The sequence below is a fragment of the Anastrepha obliqua genome, chromosome 1, assembly GCF_027943255.1.
Source record: "Anastrepha obliqua isolate idAnaObli1 chromosome 1, idAnaObli1_1.0, whole genome shotgun sequence".
NCBI classification, from domain to species: Eukaryota; Metazoa; Arthropoda; class Insecta; order Diptera; family Tephritidae; genus Anastrepha; species Anastrepha obliqua.
In genome coordinates this window covers 138,922,262-138,941,613 of record NC_072892.1, presented here as the reverse complement: position 1 = coordinate 138,941,613, position 19,352 = coordinate 138,922,262, and the positions used below count along the sequence as shown (strand labels likewise).

The 19,352-nt window shown below is 38.8% G+C and overlaps 1 protein-coding gene across 1 annotated transcript; it reads right to left on the bottom strand.

Moving 5' to 3' along the window:
• Window positions 1-4,241: 4,241 nt before the first annotated feature.
• LOC129237475 (uncharacterized) lies at window positions 4,242-18,224 on the bottom strand. The gene is made up of 2 exons (XM_054872256.1): window positions 17,792-18,224; window positions 4,242-5,972 (listed from the first exon to the last, which is right to left on the bottom strand). Exons 1-2 carry the CDS (start codon window positions 18,222-18,224, stop codon window positions 4,996-4,998), a joined length of 1,410 nt encoding a protein of 469 aa, XP_054728231.1. The 3' UTR covers window positions 4,242-4,995.
• Window positions 18,225-19,352: the final 1,128 nt, after the last annotated feature.

Sequence of the window (19,352 nt, the reverse complement as noted above, 5' to 3'; positions counted from 1 at the left end):
GATCAATAGCCAAAGTAGCGGTGATGAAACGCCTCCTTGGGGGCATCCTTTGGTGGACTCAAAGATTGTCGTTCTATTCCGCAGCATATTGACAACCCACGTTATGATTAGTCTATCGATTTCTTTACTAACCATACCTTCCCCAATAGAGCTGAAAGAAGCATTGTCAAATGCCCCCGTAATGTCAACCGATGTACAGAGGGCAATCCCCTTACCAGCCAACGCCTTTTCGAATCTTGGTCGTAAGGCTATGTATGTTTCTGTCAACTTGCCGGACTGGTAAGCGTATTGTTCAACATGCAGAGGCGAATCCCTAAGAAAAGATATGATTTTGAATGAAAGCTACCCTGGCTTTACTCCAACTTTTAGGTACTATGCCTAATTCCAGACTTATCCTGAAAATATTTGTCAAAATCCGGTGCTAATGGACTGGTGATTTAAATGGACTGAAGGTGGAGATCGCCTTTATCGCATTAAGTTTTGTTACTGTAAAAATTGTACGGCCAAGGGAGAATTCCGTGCGTGTAGACATTAAGAACCGGATGTCCTCCGTGTCTTCACTGTCCGCACCCACACTGACACAGTCCAGAAAATGAGTGTCCAACAAAAGCTGTCCCGTTTCCTCCAGACTCTCCGTAAAACTTCCGTTAGCTTTCTTGCGAGTAGAAAGGCCATTTGAGTGATATTTGCTGAGTGACTTTTGAAGTCTAGTAGCCGCTGGTAGGGATTCAATCTCCTCACAGTGCTTCCTCCATGAGTCTCTCTTTGATTTTCTCAGCTCCTTATTGTACGCCGTTAAGGCACTTCTATAAGAGTCCCAGTCTCCGGTTGCCTTGGTACTACCGAAGAGTTGACGGGCTTTCCCCTGAAGAACTTTAAACTCCTTACTCCACCAAGGATCATTCCTGGCACGCTTCTTCATAACTAGCTTGAAACTGTTTTGAGGGCTCCCGTTATTGCGTTCTCTAGTTTGTTAACTTCAAGATAAAGTTCTTGAGTGTTAGTAGAATTGATATAGTGTTCCCATATTTAGCAACACTTCCGTCTAAAATAAGGGGAGCAAAATCACTTGTATATGGAAAGCAGGATAAGGCAATCACCTGCATTTTGGACATAATAAGGCCATAAAGAAATTGATTCCAGATCTTCATATATTCTAAAAATTAAGTCCACATCAAATCCTATGGGTGCCGAAAGCTAAATATGCGCATCCTCAGCATGGATATGAATAGATGCAGTTTTACAGCCTCTTTCAATGTCGCTGATGTCTAAAGCAAATAAAACTGAGCCAAGGTTAAAAAGTGCATTAAAAACAACCCTTGGTCGTCTTTTTTTTTTAATTCCACCTACTTTCATTGCATAGCCACTAAATTTTAAATACGAATCCAGCTCTTTGATAAGAATTTTGTGGTAGACAGTAGTTATGTTCGGTAACAAAATTGCCATCAAACCAAATCAAGTTCGTAAGCGAAAATTCTCTCCCAAAGAGCAGAAAAAGTAAAAAACGGTAGAAGAAGACATATCAGCTGAGATGGGTTGAAAAATTTTGTCTTGTCCAAAAAAAAAAAAAAATTACTAAAATATACCTTAAATACTCACGTTTTCTGTTATTAAATTTTCCATTTTATTGCTTCTGACTACTGTAAATTTCAAAAGACCAGATTCCACAAAAATATTTTTTTCTTGTTTTTACAAAAAGCTCAATCATATCGTCCCCTTAGTATTAAAATAGCCTATACATTTTTTGATGTTTTGAGAAAATGAATTTCAAACTTTTTGTCGAAAGTAGCTCTCACTCAAATCTCGTTATGTCTGCAAATAGTTATTATTTTTTGACTGACGTTTTGACCCACTTTGTGGAACTAGAATTTGACAAAATTTTGACCACATATAAAATCGACGATGGAGAATCCAAAAATTCAATAAAAAAATAATAGCCTATGAGCACATAGGCTATTGTTATACTAAGGGGACGATATGCGGCTTTAAGATGAAAAGTTTTTGCTGTATAAAATTGCTCCAGCACAAAATGAACGTCTCACTTGCATCGAACTATCACTTTGCTCTCTCTAATTTTATGTGATGGAAAATTTGTTGTCTGAATGAGTCGACAATTCAAGGGTTGGTGAAAGGACTGGCACATCAAAAACAGGATTTTTTTGGGAATAGTGCTGCTGTAGCGAAAAGTGTTGCTGAACAACCGTCAACTTTGATAACTCGACATTCATGATTCGGCTGTTTCGCGGATTTTATCTGTAGACGCAAATGCGGCCTTATAAAAACATGAAGTGAAATCTGAAAGAATCTAGGCGCGTCTTTTAAAATACTCTTTATGATGAGACCTTTGTTTGTCAGAAAACTTAACCATTAACCATTTGATTCAATGGAAGTTTTTCAAAAACTTTTGATACGGATGGAAAACTACTATTTGGCCGAAAGTTGGCAGGCAGCTGGTTGGTTGGTTAGAGTGGTTAGTCATCCAGAATCCAACTAACGCTTCCGCACCATTTTGTTGCTACATCTAACTCGTAACTAACTTGTTTAACGGTTATTTACAGCATGACTATATCCAGTCTGTGCGGTTTAAAAACCTTATTCAGTTGTTGACATCTACGCCAGACAGTTGCTCGAGACTCTCGAACAGCGTTTGGCCCAGGGTTAGCGTTCTGTTCTTCCATAGCGCAGTTCATTCACAGAGGTAATGGAAGATTGTTTCCTTTTTCTCCGGTTGTTTACAGCTGTGACAGTATGTATTGTAAGGGATGCCCATTTTGGCTGTTTGTTCTCCGACAGACCAAAAGTCAGTTATGACTGTCGTTAGTCTCCAGGCGTCCCGTCGTTTCATGTTTATCAATGTTGATGACTTCATGAGGTTGTAGGTGGGCCATATCGTTCTGCTAATTTTGCATTTCGTCTGGTCTCTTTATCTAAAATCCGCGATTCGGAAGTATTTTAGGGAAATTGTACTCTTGATCGCACCTAATGGTGTGAATACCGATTCTGCAATAGCGCAGATTGCCAGTTCATCAGCTTTTTCATTACCTTCAATGCTCCGATGTCCCGGGACCCAGATTAAGGTAACTTTGTGGTTTTCACTCAAGGTGGTGAGGGTATTCCTACTTTGTTCGACCACTTTAGAGGTTGTTGTAGACGAACTCAGTATCTGGATTGCAGCTTGGCTATCCGAAAGAATAGAGATATTGCCCTTAAAAGATCTGCGATTAGTAACCTACAAACTTCCCCAATTGCCAGTACTTCCGCCTTTAAGACACTGCTGGTATAAGGGAAACGCACAGATTTTTTAATTTTAAGTCTATAATAATATATACCAGCTCCACCACCACAATCCATTTTACTGCCATCTGTATACTTTGTAGCGTCGAAGTTGTGTGGTGAGAATCCCTTATTCCATTCCTTCCTAGATGGAAAGAGAGTGCCAAAATTTCTATTGAATGTTACCGTCGTGGCGATGTAGTCAGTCCTCACCGAGGTTAACTGAGTTTGTCGCAATAATAGAATGGCATGGCCATGCGTTTTTTCTTTCCAGCGAACCGCTTCATTTAACCTAAATGCACTCGTGGTTGCCATCTTCTTAAAAAGTAGGTATATTGGAATATCGCGTGTCAATGCGTTGGGAGCCTCCCTAACACATGATCTGATTGCACCGATCGTTATTTCACAGGCTGATCTTTGTATTCTGCCGAGTAATTTGGTGTTTAATCTCTCACTAGAGCTTTCCACCAGACTACCGAACCTTGAGAAATTGTACTTCGGCTTCATTAACATGTGAAAAAATTAACTTTCTACTGAAATTACACAAAAGATCTTCGTTTAAACTCATATGGTTCTCCCTATCACCAAACGTACGCCCATACGCCCGTATCAGCTGGCACGATGAAACTAATGAGAGCCCCATGTAAATGAATTCTCACCACCGTTTAGTTCCGTAGTGTCGTAGATCGTTATTTCATCGTGTCAGTTGGTGAGTGTGAGCACCAATAATCTTTCTCTGGAATAACTCATTGCAATAACTCAATTTCATCAACTTCGATTGTACAGTAAATCTTTCGTGTCACAACTCACTTCAAGGTGTTTTAAATTATAGTATTCCACAAGCGCGCTTTTGGCGGAAGGTTGATGTTCAGCTTTTTCTGTCGCAGAAGTTTAAATGCCATCCAATCAGCTACTGTTTTTCCGCCACAAAAGGCTGCAAAATCGGAAATAAAAATGTCACTTGGCGGTTGTTTATTTATTAACTTAAATCCTTTATTTATTTATAGTCAACGTCAGCTTAACAAATCCTAAGTTTATGGTAATTATGTTTTTATTGACTAGTTCATTTTTTATAGTTCACATTTCGCTTAACCTACTTGTAAAATAAGGCATCTCAGTTTATAGAAATTATAAACTTATCACTAATTGCAAACATTTCATTTAGCCTGGGAATGTTTAGCTAAGCTCTCTAAACTAAGTTACTCGCTGCTTGGCGGCAACTGGGCGGCGATTTTCATAAATTTATTTGTTCGTTGGTGCTTTACTCGAAGATTTTCTGCATATTTAGTCATTTTATGACAGTTTGCGCATCCAAAAGCAGAAGTTCCACTGAAATGGAACAGCTGGGTGCGTTTTTGCACTAATGCGTGTTTGTATGTATGCAAATATTTGTATGTAAATGGTAGGTATGTACATTTCAAGTTTTGTGAAAATTCACTGTAAATATTTCTAGTTAATGTTTGTATGTATTGTATATATGTATTTGTGTATGTAGTACCAGATTATGGAGATTGTAGCGGCTCCAAATATCAACAACACGAAAAATAATACTTTGACTTAAAATTAGGCGCGTAATTTAAAATAAAATTTGCATAACATTCTTCATATACAATAATTCTACATTACAAATAAAAGAAAAACAAAATTTAAATCGCTTTGTGAAACAAATAAATTTTACATAGAAGACACTGTGTTTTGCGCTAACTCAACGCACACTATTCATTACAGTTCAGTCGTGATTTCGTCCTGCGGTCGGAAACCCAATTTGTAGAATTCGTCTTCAAGCCACAACGAACTCGCATTGAGATCCGATATCAGATTGCCACTCTTAAGCGTATTGAAGCTGCTGCCGAATGGATCCGACGGCCGCGGCTCGTCAAACTCGTGCAGACTGATGAGCGAACCGAACATGTGCAACTTTTGTGGGCCCGACCCCGGCAACATGCTTTGCCTGTAGACGTTGTTGCTCTTCTGCGGGAAGAAAGTCGCATCGAAGTCATCGCTAATACCGACGCTGCCGCTGCCGCGACTTCCAATTCCAACGCCAACGCCAACACCACCACCACCGCCGCCGGAGGGTTGAAAGAAGTCAATCAGATGGCCCACTTGTGGTTTGTAGCGTTCCAATGCTTGCTCGGACCACGTATACAAACGATTCCAGTCGTGCGGCGCCGCCGGTATCAATTCAATCGGCCGATTGAGCAGTATTAGTATTTTGGCCAGGTCGCGTACGATCGGCCGATAAGAATTCGCAGCACTCACTTCGCCTGACAGGTACAATTTGCGTATCTGTCGGCGCGTATCGTTGAGCATCGCCAGGAAATACTCGGCGTTGGGACGCATTTCGTTGAGTTGTCGCAAGAAGTCAGAACGATCCATGGTATTCTCGTTGATCAACTTCTGCTTAATTGATTTTCGTCGTCGTCGTCGTCGCACTAGCATCATTGCAACAGCCAGTAGTGTGAGACAGACTACAAAACCGCCAATGAGGCCTGCAATAGCGGCCATGAGTGGGCCAGAGTAGCCGGTGGAGACGCAAACTCGTCCCATGAATTCGGTATGCGCCGACCATTGATCGATGTAACCGGAGGGGCATTGATCCACGCACTGACGCGTGTCGGTCATCAAGTAGGCCGGGCACTTGATGCAGCCTTCGCTGTTGCAGCGCAAACAATGCGAACTTGTGGTGGGCGGACAACCTGGATGAGGAAGAAAATTTGAAAAATTTTACTATCATAAATTAGCGGGTGTATTTCTTTTGATAATAAAAATAAAATAATCTACAAACTATTATCGATTGCAGGAAATATGATCCGATCAAAGGAGCACCGGTGGGGTAATATAGCCCAGCATCCCAACCCCTTTTGCATATTCGAAAAAATGAAATGGCAAAATAGAGGTTCATCAGAGGTATCGGATTTTAAATTGAAATAAAACAACGAAAATTCAAATTGATTGGAGAATATTTATTATTTTTGTGTAGAACCATTCATGACATTTATTTTTTAGATATAATCACTTTCAAATGTTGCCGCAACTGCGCTGTAATTTGGCCATCCGTAAAAGCCAATTTTGAATGACACGCTGGAGGACTTAGGGTATCTCGTGAATAACTTTAGTTGGCTGAATGTTGGCTTCCACTGCCTCAATCAAAGCTGGTTTATCCCATTTCAACTTTACATACCTCCGCAAGTAAAAGTCCTAAGATATGATACAACACGACCTTGGTGGCCAATTCACTCGTAAATCCATTGTTTCACGGGGTGTATGGCAAGTAGCGCCGTCTTATTGGGACTACGGATTGAATGTTGTAGAGGACACGGGCTTCAATTTCCTATACCAAAAAGTCGTTTATCAAGGCGCAATAGCATTCGACATTCACTCTTACATTGGCGCCAGCCCCGTCTTTGAAGAAATATGGGCCGCTGATTCCTCCAGCCCATAGGCCGCACCAAACGCTTGTTTTCAGTGGATGTGGTGACTGTTCTTGAATGGCTTCGGATTTCTTTTCAGCCCAAATACGACAGTTTGCTTATTGACGTGTTCATTAAACCAAAAATAGGCCTCATCGCTGAACACCTTAAATTGGCCTGAGCGCGCGATTAAACTTTTTCACAAAGCGTTGATTTTCGTAATAGAACTGCACGCTTTGTAAACGTTGTTCAGGCGTAACTCTTTCCATGATGAAATGTGAATGAGTACCGAAAAAATTATGTATTTAGTTTGACGAAGCAGTTCTTTGACGATGGCATACAAAAGCTGGTCCCAAGATACGATAAATGCCTGAATAGTAATGGGAATTATGTAGAAAAGAAGAGTAAACTATGGCCTTTCAAGTAAATAAATTATTTTTGGAAAAAATTTACTTGTTGTTTTTTTATGTCATACCGGTACTTTCTTTAAAAACACGCCTCGTACAAACAAAAGCGGATGTTTTCCATTTCAATTCAACCGGGCTATTCGGGACATGTTCTTCGATTTCGATGTAACTCAAATACGTTGCTCTCGATAACTCTTGAAAAAAAATTTTTTCGGGCGAACAAAAAATACGTGTCTCATTATTTTGACCAGAGAGCAACATATTTTAGTTACATCGAAATCGAAGAACAAGAAAGCATCAGCGTCGATTTTATGTTCAGTAACTTTATAAGCATTCGTTTTTTCATAGCCGCCACTGGAAGGAGCCCAAGAAAACTAGCCGAAATTTGTTTGGAACCTTTCATGCTGCTCAAATATCACCGTAGTATTGGCATAGCGGGCTCCGTAGCCGAATGGGTTGGTGCATGACTACCATTCGGAATTCACAGAGAGAACGTTGGTTCGAATCTCGGTGAAACCCAAAAAATTAGAAAAACCTTTTCCTAATAGCGGCCGCCCCTCGGCAGGCAATGGCAAACCTCCGAGTGTATTTCTGCCATGAAAAAACTCCTCATAAAATTATCTGCCGTTCGGAGTCGGCTTGAAACTGTAGGTCCCTCCATTTATGGAACAGCATTAAGACGCACGCCACAAATAGGAGGAGGAGCTCGGCCCAACACCCAAAAAGGGTGTACGAGTCAATTATATATATCTATATTCGCATATCACGCGTCTGGAATTCCCAATGAATGAATTAATTGAAGAAGCAACGAAAATAATCGCTTTCTTCAGTGCCTCCAACCCACTTACACCGATAAAGCTTTACTAATCAGTACTAATCACAATTGGAAGCCCCTTCAGTACTTCAGCTGCACTTCGTAGCAACTTAGAAAGCCTTACAATTCGAAAAAGGATTAATATAAACTAGAGCATCAAGTGGCATGGATTTCATTCGCTCATCACTCACTCATCGCGCTCAAATTCTTAGCCAACTTATAAGTTTTTTTTGTTTTAGTCTCTTCGAGAGCTACAGATTTTTCAACTGCAAGCGCCCACTGCTTTAGTGCTCTACTAAACACAAATGGGAATCTTAAAGTGCTCAATAAATTATTATACGAATACACCTACAAGGCCAATTAGTTCAATCACTACACTAAGAGCCACGGCCCCGTGTGTGTCATTTAATTATTCCGAAGAGGCAAAAATATTTGAAAAAAAATATTAAACTGAAAAAAAAATGATTAATGTCTCTTCCTTTGCACTTATGAATAACTTTCTTCGTTCATCAACATTCTCATATACATACATATGCATGTACATACATACATTAGGCCTGTAAAGGCATGCGTAATTATGCAAATTCACACAACGCTGACAGCAATTTGTTATTTAAATCGATTAGGTCTATTAAGCCGATTATGCGCTCATATTTATGCGCACCAGATAAATGCATATTTTGTACACACATACACACATGCAGACATACATATGTATGTATGTATGTGTGCTGGAATAATTAAGTATGTAGAGCAGCAGCATATAATTAGTGGTCAGGTGCTGGCGATGTCATTACCAATCGGGAAATTTGTCATAATCACCGCTGAAATGGGTACACAAATGTATGTATACATATGTACACATATACAGGGTGATCCAGCATATGCGTACTTTTAAAAATTTAAATATAATAAAATGAAATGGACAATTTGTTTTTTTTTACATATTGGGTATGGGAATAAGTTTCCGTCCTTTCTTAGCCAAAGTTGCGAATTATTTAAACAATTAAGAGGTTGTACTCGTATACAGTTAGAAGGCCGAAAAAAGCAAATTTTCCAGAATTTTTTCTGAGAAAACTTTTAAATTTATTGAACTAAAAATTTGTACAGGTATTATTTTATGTTTTAACTGTATTTTAAGACTTAGTATTTGTAAAACTATTTATTTGAAAAGGAGCTACAGCTGATCTCCGGGAGCTCCTCTCAAAAAAGACGTTTTGCGGTGCCCACTATATCTCTGTACTGGATCCTATGAAATTAAAAAACCAAACAGATTCCGTTCAAGTAATGTTAAATCTAGTAATTAATCGAAGGAATAAGCAAAATAAAGTTTTGGTAACAAAATAGCAGTTTCTAAAAAAAAAATCGATTTTTGACCAAAATTTCGGTCTTAAATTGTTTATATAAAAAAAATTATCGATGAGGAAAAAACTTAAATTAATTAACTAAAAAATATACGAGGGGTACCTTTTATATTTCGGAATTTGGCAACCCTGGTGTTGCAATCTGGCAACTGACAGCTGTATCGCAAAGTTTGACATTTTTTGGCTTTTACGTACTCAGAACGTTTTGAAATACCAACGCTATTTGTGTTGTTTACAGTAACTTAAAAAATTCCAAAAATGGAATTAAATTGTGAACATTTTCGTGTGATTATTTTTTACAACTTTCTACGTCGATTAACTCAGCAACATTGCATGAATTAACTTAATTCATTTTTTTGGCGATGAAGCTCCATCAAGGACCAGTGTTTATCGATGGTATGGTAAATTCAATCGTGGTCGTAGTTCGCTCCAAGACGAATTTCGTGAAGGTCGTCCAAAATCAGTTGTTGTTCCGAAAACCATTGATGCTGTGCGCGAACTGATATTGCAAGATCGTCATCTGACCTATCGTGAGATTGAGACAATCTTAGGCATTAGTGAGACCAGCATACATTCAATATTGCATAAACATTTGACTGTCAAAAAAATTTGTTCGCGTTGGATCCCACACAATTTGTCAATCGCTCAAAAAAACGCTCGTGTCGATTGGTCGAAGGAAATGCTCAAAAAATACGATCGCGGGGTTTCGAAACACGTCTATGACATCGTGACAGGCGATGAATCACGGATTTACGCGTATAAGCCCGAAAGTAAACAGCAGTCGACTGTATGGGTGTTTTAAGATGAGCCAAATCCAACAAAAGTTGTTCGCGCACGAAGCACTTCCAAGCAAATGGTCGCCTGTTTTTTCGGAAAAACTGGACATGTCGCAACCGTACCACTAGAACAACGCAGAACAGTAAATTCTGAGTGGTACACAACCATTTGTTTGCCAGTTGTCTTCCAAGAAATTAGGAAAACCAATCGCCAAAGACGGATCACTCTTCACCAGGACAATGCGAGCTCTCACACATCGGCTCCAACAACTGCATTTTTGAGCACCCAAAACATCGAATTAATGGGTCATGCGCCGTATAGTTTTGACTTGGCACCGAATGACTTCTTTTTATTCCCGTACGTAAAAAACAAACTGAGAGGTCAACGCTTTTCGACACCTGAAGAAGCAGTTGCGGCATTCAGAATGCATGTTTTGAAGGTACCTCATTCAGAGTGGCAAAAGTGCTTCGACAATTGGTTCAAACGCATGCAAAAGTATATAGATCTACATGGAGAATATTTTGAAAAACAATAAAGTGATTTTCGATGATTAAAATTTGTTTTTATTCTCTTATGCCGACATATAAAAGGCACCACTCGTATTTAAAATTTGAGACTAATCGGTTTAGCCGTTTTCGAGTAATGCTGGTCACTAACTTTAAAAACACCATTTTGAGAAAAATGCGTTTAAAGTTTGAAAAGCACTCTGAAACGCCTTTTCAAATTTGCGTGTAAATAACGAAAATATTCACCGGAACGATATTAAATTTTCTGTGTGTATTCTTAAATATTTATACATTAAGGAAACAAAATAAAAAAATATTTTTTTTTGTAATTCTAACTGTATATAACCCCTTAAGTAATACATGTGGTTATGTGAAGTATGTGCCATTGGAAGCTACAACTTTACCCCATCTTTCAGGCAGCATACGGATTCCTCTGACGAAAACTTCGAGATCTTTTGACTTGATCCATTCAGTGAGCGAGCTTGCGATGCTTTCATAAGAAGTGAACCGCTCTCCAATAAAGGCTGACTGTATTGATCGAAACAGATGGTAATTCGAAGGTGCAATATCTGGGGAATACGGTGGGTAGGGCAAGATTTCCCAATTCAGTCCCTCTAAATATTTCTGGACCGATTTAGGAACGTGTGGTCTGGAGTTGTCATGCAGCAAAATCATGTCAGCCGTCCCATTCCGGCCGCCTTTCTTTGAGAGCTCGAATAAAACGCATTAGCAGCAGTCGGTAATGATCGCGAGTGATGGTTTCAGATAGTTTAAGGAGTTTATAATAGAGGACACCCTTCTGATGCACCCACCAGATGCACAACATAACCTTTGAAGCATGAATATATTACTTTCGCTGTCGATGGACCTGGTGCACCTGGCAGGTTCCAACATTTTCGACGCTTAGGGTTATCATATTAGATCCATTTTGCATCGCCAGTGACGATGCGATGCAGAAAACCTTTTCTTTTCTGACGTTCACGAAGCATCTCACACGTCACCAATTGTCCCTCGATATCCCTCTCCTTCAATTGAACTGGGAGCCACAGTTAACTGCTTTCTGGACCATTCCCATCGTGTGCAAACGTTTACCGACGGTTGATCTATCAACATCCAACTCTTTAGATGTATCAAGGACGGAGAAACGTGGGCCGATGGTGTGTTAGCCTCGCAGAAAATTGGACACGCTCAGATGTAATTAAGGCTCCATTTTCATCTTTGATGAGAACATTTGAATTTCAATATTTCCCGGTCAATTTGCGGCTTAGTTTATACAATTCGCGTATTCCATTACTCCGGGAGGCATTTTCTGCTTGAACGGCATGCCTGTGGGACATCTCTATGAAGGGACTTGTATTGGCTGTCATATGTAGCTTTCGCAGCACATATGGGAGCGCTGTCGCTTAATGCCTTAAGTTTGCGTCGATTCTCAATGATAATGATAGTGGGTGGATGATAAATGTATCAAGGAGTTTCTCTTCATACTTTTGGGCTTCACAAAATCATTGCAAACGCCAAGGAAGGGTTGTTTGTTGGGCTTCTTAGATAATTAACCCAACAGACGCGAGCCTGTGTGATTTTCAAAGCCTCGATGAGTGAGTCTTTATTGGCGGCCACGACTCGCATTCTGCTTTTGCTGCTGGCACAAAATCTTCCGAGCCTCAGCGCATCAGCACTTGAATGTAATGGTAATATTACTCGATTTTGCTTGTAACCAGTCTGTAAAACCTCTAACTTTTCGGTAAGAATTGTAAGTAGTTTCGTAGACCAGTTTGAAATGAATGAATAAATAAAATAGCTTTTTTTAACTAATTTCCATTTATTTCATAAAAGTTTGTTTCCATGACAATGAATATGTGTTTCTATTTCGTCGCACAGCACTGTTTAAATAGCTTTCGATAATCATACCTCGAATACCTGTATGAAAATATGTATGCATGTGAGCATATCACTATAAGACAGCGAGATTAGAGGTAATCCCTAGAAATGACAAGCTTTTATGATAAAAGTATATATGTATGTGCGCATACAAATTTACATACGAGGAGATATAAACAAAAACAAAAGTGAATTATATGCGCGTCACTAAGTCACGTTCGCGTATGTTTATCCACCTGCAACATTTGTATTTGCAAGTCGTACATACAAATCTACGTAAGCATTGTTTACATGAAAGTGGCTAACAAATTTTTTTTATCACAAAGCGTTTTCCAGGTATTCAAGAAACGATTTTCTTGGACTGCAACTCAAGCCCAAAAACCAGCCCAAGTTAATTTTTGCAAAACTGGAGTAAAAAAATAATATTTGTTATAAAAGAAAAACAGAAAAAAAAACAGATAAAATAAACAAATTAAAATCGGCATGTTTCTCGAAACAGCTTGCAAAGACGGAGAAAATAAGAAAAAAAAAATAGAATAAAAGAAAAACCAAAAACATCAAAGCATTCAAGCAGCGAACCGCCGGCAAACGCAGAAAATGTCACATGTTATCGCCGACCGAGGGGGCCTTGTAGCAGCAGCACCAGAACGACCAAGCAGCCAGCCAGCCAGCTGCTCGCTGTCCTATTTTATCTTGGAAAGAGCGCATGCGTTCCGGCGACAATAAAAATGAGAAAATACGACAAGCGGCGAAAATTGCAAAGCGAACAAACGCGCATTGCAGTACATGGCAAAATTCCCCCACGTAACGTGGCGTTGAAAGTGCAACAAACAGACCAATGCGGCGCTGCAGCGTCAAAATACAAACAAAGGGCATCATTGCATGCAGCGGAGCCATTAAACAGTGCCGCGTCGCAGTTAACGATAATCCAAAAGATTGCAAAATGTTTTGCTGAAGTTTTACCAACGGCCGCTTTGGCCCTCTTCCTCGCTCTTGTTGACTGCATCACCACACGCGTTTCGGCGAAGTAAATGTCTGTAGTATTTTCATTTAATTTGCAACTGCTTCGCGTCCGTTCGTGTTGCGCATACGCTCGCAGCTCGCATAGTAAGAATGAAAACATCTTAGGCTCCCTTAGGTCGGTCTGTACGTACATATGTATGTATGTATGTTTTATTTACTTGCATCACTTGGTGCATGCATCTTCTTCTTCCGATCAATTACTCTTATCGATACCTCTGCCGCGATAACCACCTTCAGTTGTCCAACTACCAGACTCTTCCCATCAGCCCATCAGCGCGTCATGCACTCAATCGTCGTCTGTCTGTTGACTGGTCGCTTGTGCGTACACCTCAAAGTGCTGGTGCTCGTAGGTATTATTGAAATTAACTTGTTTATTCGCTAATAAGCTGGAAAATTATCCTCCACACGCGGGTAATTGAGATTGACGCACATACCTGCGATCGGGCTGCGGCTGCAATGATCCGCAGTGCCCATCATCGATCGATATACGCGACGCGGCTAGACACATAACCAAAGGCTGTGGTACGGGTGGTAATGGTGGCCTCTGGCTGAAGGAACCACTGCATAGTTGGCAATCGCTATGCAGCTTTCAGTTGGTAGAATGTTGGGTAGTAGATAGGCCTACCTAATGATAGGCTGCCATTGGTGATGAGATGGCTCGTTTGGTCGATGGCTGCTTGGATAGTTGGTTGGTGCGAATGATGGCAATTGATTATTGTTATTTATTTGACTGCAAGTGTTGATTGTTATGAGTTTATATGCACGAGTATGTGAGAATTAGGCCACATTTGATAACAAATTACAATGAAACAAAATCAAAGCGAAAATCAAGTGAATTAGAAGCACAAAGACTGTCGCAAATGCCCAGAACTGCCTTCATATCTGAAGTATTGGGCGTATGAGCGTACATCCATCATGAATGTCGTGTCAAAATTGTATGACATTTGATTTAGTAAAAGCTGAGTGGTCCAGTGGTCTAGAAATTTCAAAAAATCGTTTTTTTTGTTTTTTTCAATATTTCGGAAGTATAGTATCTTACAAGGCGAATATATTAAAGGTGGTGTTGGTAAATCAGCTGATTTGTTTTTTTTTTCTTTCGCCGTGTCCATGTGGCTGTCAGCTCAGAATGGAACAAGGCGAATTCATAATTTGTTTTCTATTTTCCCAAATCTTTGCTTTGACAATCAAACTTACAGAACATTGTTGCTGGTCTAGTGCCACCACCTTTAATGAATGCGCCTTGGTATCTTAAGAATATACTGTGAAATTTTCATGTGGAAATTCCCAGTATTATAGCTTCTACAGCCCATTAACTAGGTAGAGAGCGGTCCGCGCGCTCCTGTACCTCAAACTTTAAACTCATTTATCTCGAAACGACTTTTCTCGTCCTGATGTTGTCAAAAACTATTTAAGCGAATCGTTCGAAATTCTATTTACAACATCATTGGCTATTGCCCGTACTAGAATCATATTATAATATTATTTCAATTATTTCGTATTTTTTTTAACTGAAAAAACCTCGATTTTTAGAGTGTCAAATTAAAAACCGCGCCATTTTGTAAATTTTTTTTATATTCTAGTACGGGACATATCTACAGTTATACTGATTAATAATTTTGTTGGTTTTTGTGTTTCAGATAAATAGAAGAATCAAAATGGACAACACCGTCCAGTTCCAATTTTTCGTGAGGGTCAACTTCAGCGCCATTTTTAAGATTATTAAAATTAAAATTTTTTTTTTTTCATTTTTTATGTAAAAGAAGTTAAATAAAAAGCTTATAAAATTTAAATATCGTTTTTTCATTTTTTTTATTGTAAAAAAAAATTCCTGAAAATACCAAAAATAAATACCCCTGCGAAGGCGGAAGTGGTCCGCCATCTCATCCTCCTCTTCACAAGCTGGGCAGAGTACAGTCTGAGATTCCCACCTTTTCCATCTGCTTTGCCCACAAAAAGTGGCCCGTCATCACTCCAACCAGCTGTCTGCAGTCCCTTCTGCTTAATGACAGGAGGCTTTGCGAGAGTCGGTCAGACATGACAGGTAACATCAGTCTAGCCCATTTGTTATCCGCGGCTTAGAAGGCCTCAGAAGCAGAACAAGCTCCGGGCCAAAGAAAGGACCCCTTAATGCGTCTAATTTTCGGTCGAAAAACGAATTTCGCATAAAGAGCCAATATTAATTTTATTTGAAACTCATCAAAACGGAATCCGAGACACATCAAATTATGCGAAAAGTTTATTGTGATGGGTGTTTTTCTTTTATCATTACTTTTGAGTAGTTAAAGAGTTTCAGACAAGGTTGGGAAGCTTTGGAAGACGACGATCGTGCAGGTCGTCGAAGATCTGCTGCGAAGGAAAAACAAAGGGCAACGTAGTGAGTGAACTCTTAAAAAAAAATCCGGAATCTTAATTACATTAGGCGAAAAGGAATGGAATGGAATTGTGAATGGGTTTTTTTTTTTTTTTTTTTTTTTTTTTTTTTTTTTTTTTTATTGAAACGTTATAAAATTTGTATACATTTCATGGTATTACGCCTAGCATAAGCTAACAAGTAACATTATTCTATCCTTAACATTGAAATTTAAAAACAATTATAAATATTTTAAAAACAATTATTCAGCTTTGGCGACTAAATCTCGTGGCTTAGTTCTTCGAAGTCTTCTTGTGCAGACTGTTTTGGTAAGCTCTGCGGCCTCCGGGTTTATGTGCTCTTTCAGCCTGGTTTCATGGTTACTTGCAAGAATTTGGATTATATCAGCGACTTTTTTCACCGACAGATCCTTGTGCAGGTCGTGATTTCGCACATACCAAGGTGCGTTGACCATGTCTCTGAGAATCTTATTCTGCAGGCGTTGTATAGCTTCAATGTTTGTTTTAGTGGTACATCCCCATAATTGAATGCCGTATGTCCATACCGGCTTAACTACTTGGTTGTATATTAATAATTTATTCTGTATTGACAATGTAGACTTTCTGCCAATTAACCATTTCATTTTTTTAATTTTTAAGTTGATTTCAGTTGCTTTAATTTTGACATGTTCTTTCCATTTGAGCTTTGCATCCAAAGTCATACCCAAGTATTTTGCTGTATTACTATATGGAACAGTAGCAGATGATATTTTCACTGGGTTATAGGCTATTTTCTTGTTTGTAAAGTCTACGTGAACAGACTTGCTTTCGTTTAGTTTGATTCTCCAGTTTTCAGTCCATGCGACAACTTCGTCTATCGATGCCTGTAACTTTCTAGTTGATTCAGTTGCGTTATTTCCATAGGCTAAGATACACGTGTCATCAGCAAAAGTGGCTATCTTACTTGTATTTGAAACAGGTAGATCTGCAGTATATAGCAAATACAGTACTGGCCCAAGAATGCTGCCTTGTGGTACACCAGCTTCAATTTTTTTAATGTTTGAGTATGCTTGTCTTTGTTTCACTCTAAAATATCTGTCTGTGAGATATGATTCCAATAGCAAAGTATATTGATATGGGAGCATCGCTCTGAGTACTATACGATGTATCTGATCTATCGTTGAATGTTTTTCTCGAAATCCAAATTGGTGAGATGGTATTAATTGTTTATTAGAAATTATATCCTTTAATCGTTTGGAAAATAGTTTTTCAAATAGCTTTCCGATGGCTGGGAGTAATGCTATTGGGCGGTAAGATGTGACTTCGTTGGGATTTTTCCCTGGTTTTGGAATCATTTTAATTTCAGAAATTTTCCAGTGCATTGGTATGTATTTAAATTCAATGCATGCATTCATTATTAAAGTGAGTTTGATTAGCGCTTTGTAAGATAAGTTCTTTAGCACTTCGGCTGTGATTAAGTCAAATCCTGGACTTTTCTTTTGTTTTAGTTTGGAGATTTCATTTGCTACCTCATCAGTGGTAAAACTTGTAATTTCAACAGATTCTTGCACAGTATGGGGAAACAAAGTGTAATTTATCGTTTCAAATGGCTTAAAAATTTTTTGAAGGTGTTGTGCAAATAACTCAGCTTTTTCCGAATCGGTTTTTGCCCAAGGTTGGTTGCTATTTGGCTGTTTAATTGGGGGATTATGTTGAATTGGTCTTTTCATATGTGCCGTAGTCCGCCATAGAGAGTAATCAGAGGTTTTATCTGCAGATAGGTTTTGTAGCTTTATATTTAAACTTCTGTTTTTATTTTCTTGAATAGCATATTTCACTGTTTTGGTGAGGTTGTTTAATTGTATTTTAAGTGATGGAGACCTAATCGACTGCCACTTTTTTCTGATTTTTCTTTTTTCCTTTATGAGTTCAATTATATTCGAAGGATATCTTTGGCGATTAATTTTTTGGACTCTTACAGGTGTACTTAACCAAGCAGCTTTTTGTATCTGTGCTGACAGCTTTATTGTTTCCTTCTCAATTTCGTCAACATTATCGATTTCATTTGTCGTGTTTACATATGTGTCTAGTTTAATCTTGAAGTATTGCCAATCTGTATATTTATTTGAAAGGAGCAGGTTCCTTTCATTGATTTTTGGTTCACCATCAAGAATCATGAATATAGGTGAATTAAGATATAAACCATCCTCCAGAGTTATGATGTTGTATGGTAGTTGTTTGACTACGAAAAAATCAATCAAATCTGGAGTCTTATTAATGTCTGTTGGCCAGTATGTTGGATTGCCAGTTGAGAATATTTCACAACCACATTGTTGTGCCGCTTTCCACAGTTCGCGACCTTTAGTTGTCGTTAGGCGAGATCCCCAGTTAATGTGCTTTGCATTGAAATCGCCTCCCATAACGAATCTTCCTTTATGTTTTTTTAAAAGTTGTGTGTATTCTGTAGACTTTATGTTATGTCTCGGCGGACTATATACTGCTGTTACCGACAGTTGGTAATTGCAAAACTTGATTCCAACTGTTGTCGCTTGAAACTCAGTGGAGCTGATCTTTTCTTCTTCGAAATGTTCAATCGAATTCTTAATAATAACTGCGCTACCTCCTCTTGCGTTGTTTAGAGGATGATTTGAGCAATACATTGTAAATCCGTTGAATGTAGAGTACATTTGGGTGGTCAAATGAGTTTCAGGTACTAAACAAATATCAATTCTTTTTTGATTAAGTACAAGCTCAAGTTCATTTTTGTGCTTTAAGATTCCATTCGCGTTCCATGCCATTATCTTTAAACTTTTTCTTATTGTGTTTTTAGACATTTATAATTTGCTCAAGTTTTTCAACGCGATTCAGTAGATCCTGGTTTAAGGTTAACTGCTTTTCAATTTTAAATAAAATTTGTGTCAATATATCTTTATCTGTCGTATTTTCCTTTTGGGCTGCTACGTCTGCATATGTTTGTTTACCCGGTATTAGTGTTGGTTTCTTAGTCGTTCTTGGTTCTACAGAGTGTTTTGGCATAGCTAATGCTTGACGTATTGCTGTTGGGGGTTTTTTGCCAGTTTCTTCTTTGTGTTTAACTCCGCTTTTGTTACGGAGCTTTTGCAACTCCTTGGCAACATGACATCCTCTGTAGCTTGCTGGGTGGTTTTGCCCGCAGTTGCAGCATTTTGGTGGTTCTTTGTCTGGTTTCTTGCATTCAAGAGTTGAATGATTACCAGCGCACTTAACACATTTTGGAGGCTTGCAACAATAGTTCTTGGTGTGCATAAAACCCTGGCAGGACTTGCATTGGGGAATTAAGGTAGATAATTTTAATGGCTCAATTTTTACGATTGTGTTGAGTATGTTTTTAATCTCATAGACCTTTTTTATGTCTTCATTTGGGTCAAAACAGAGGGTAAACATGTTTAAGGGCTCTTTGGTTTTCCATTTCAATTTTCTATATGCGTTTGTAGCCTTTAAACCTTGTCTTTGCAGATCTTCAATGATATCCTCAGGTTGACATGTGTGATGTAGGTCTTTAACCACTA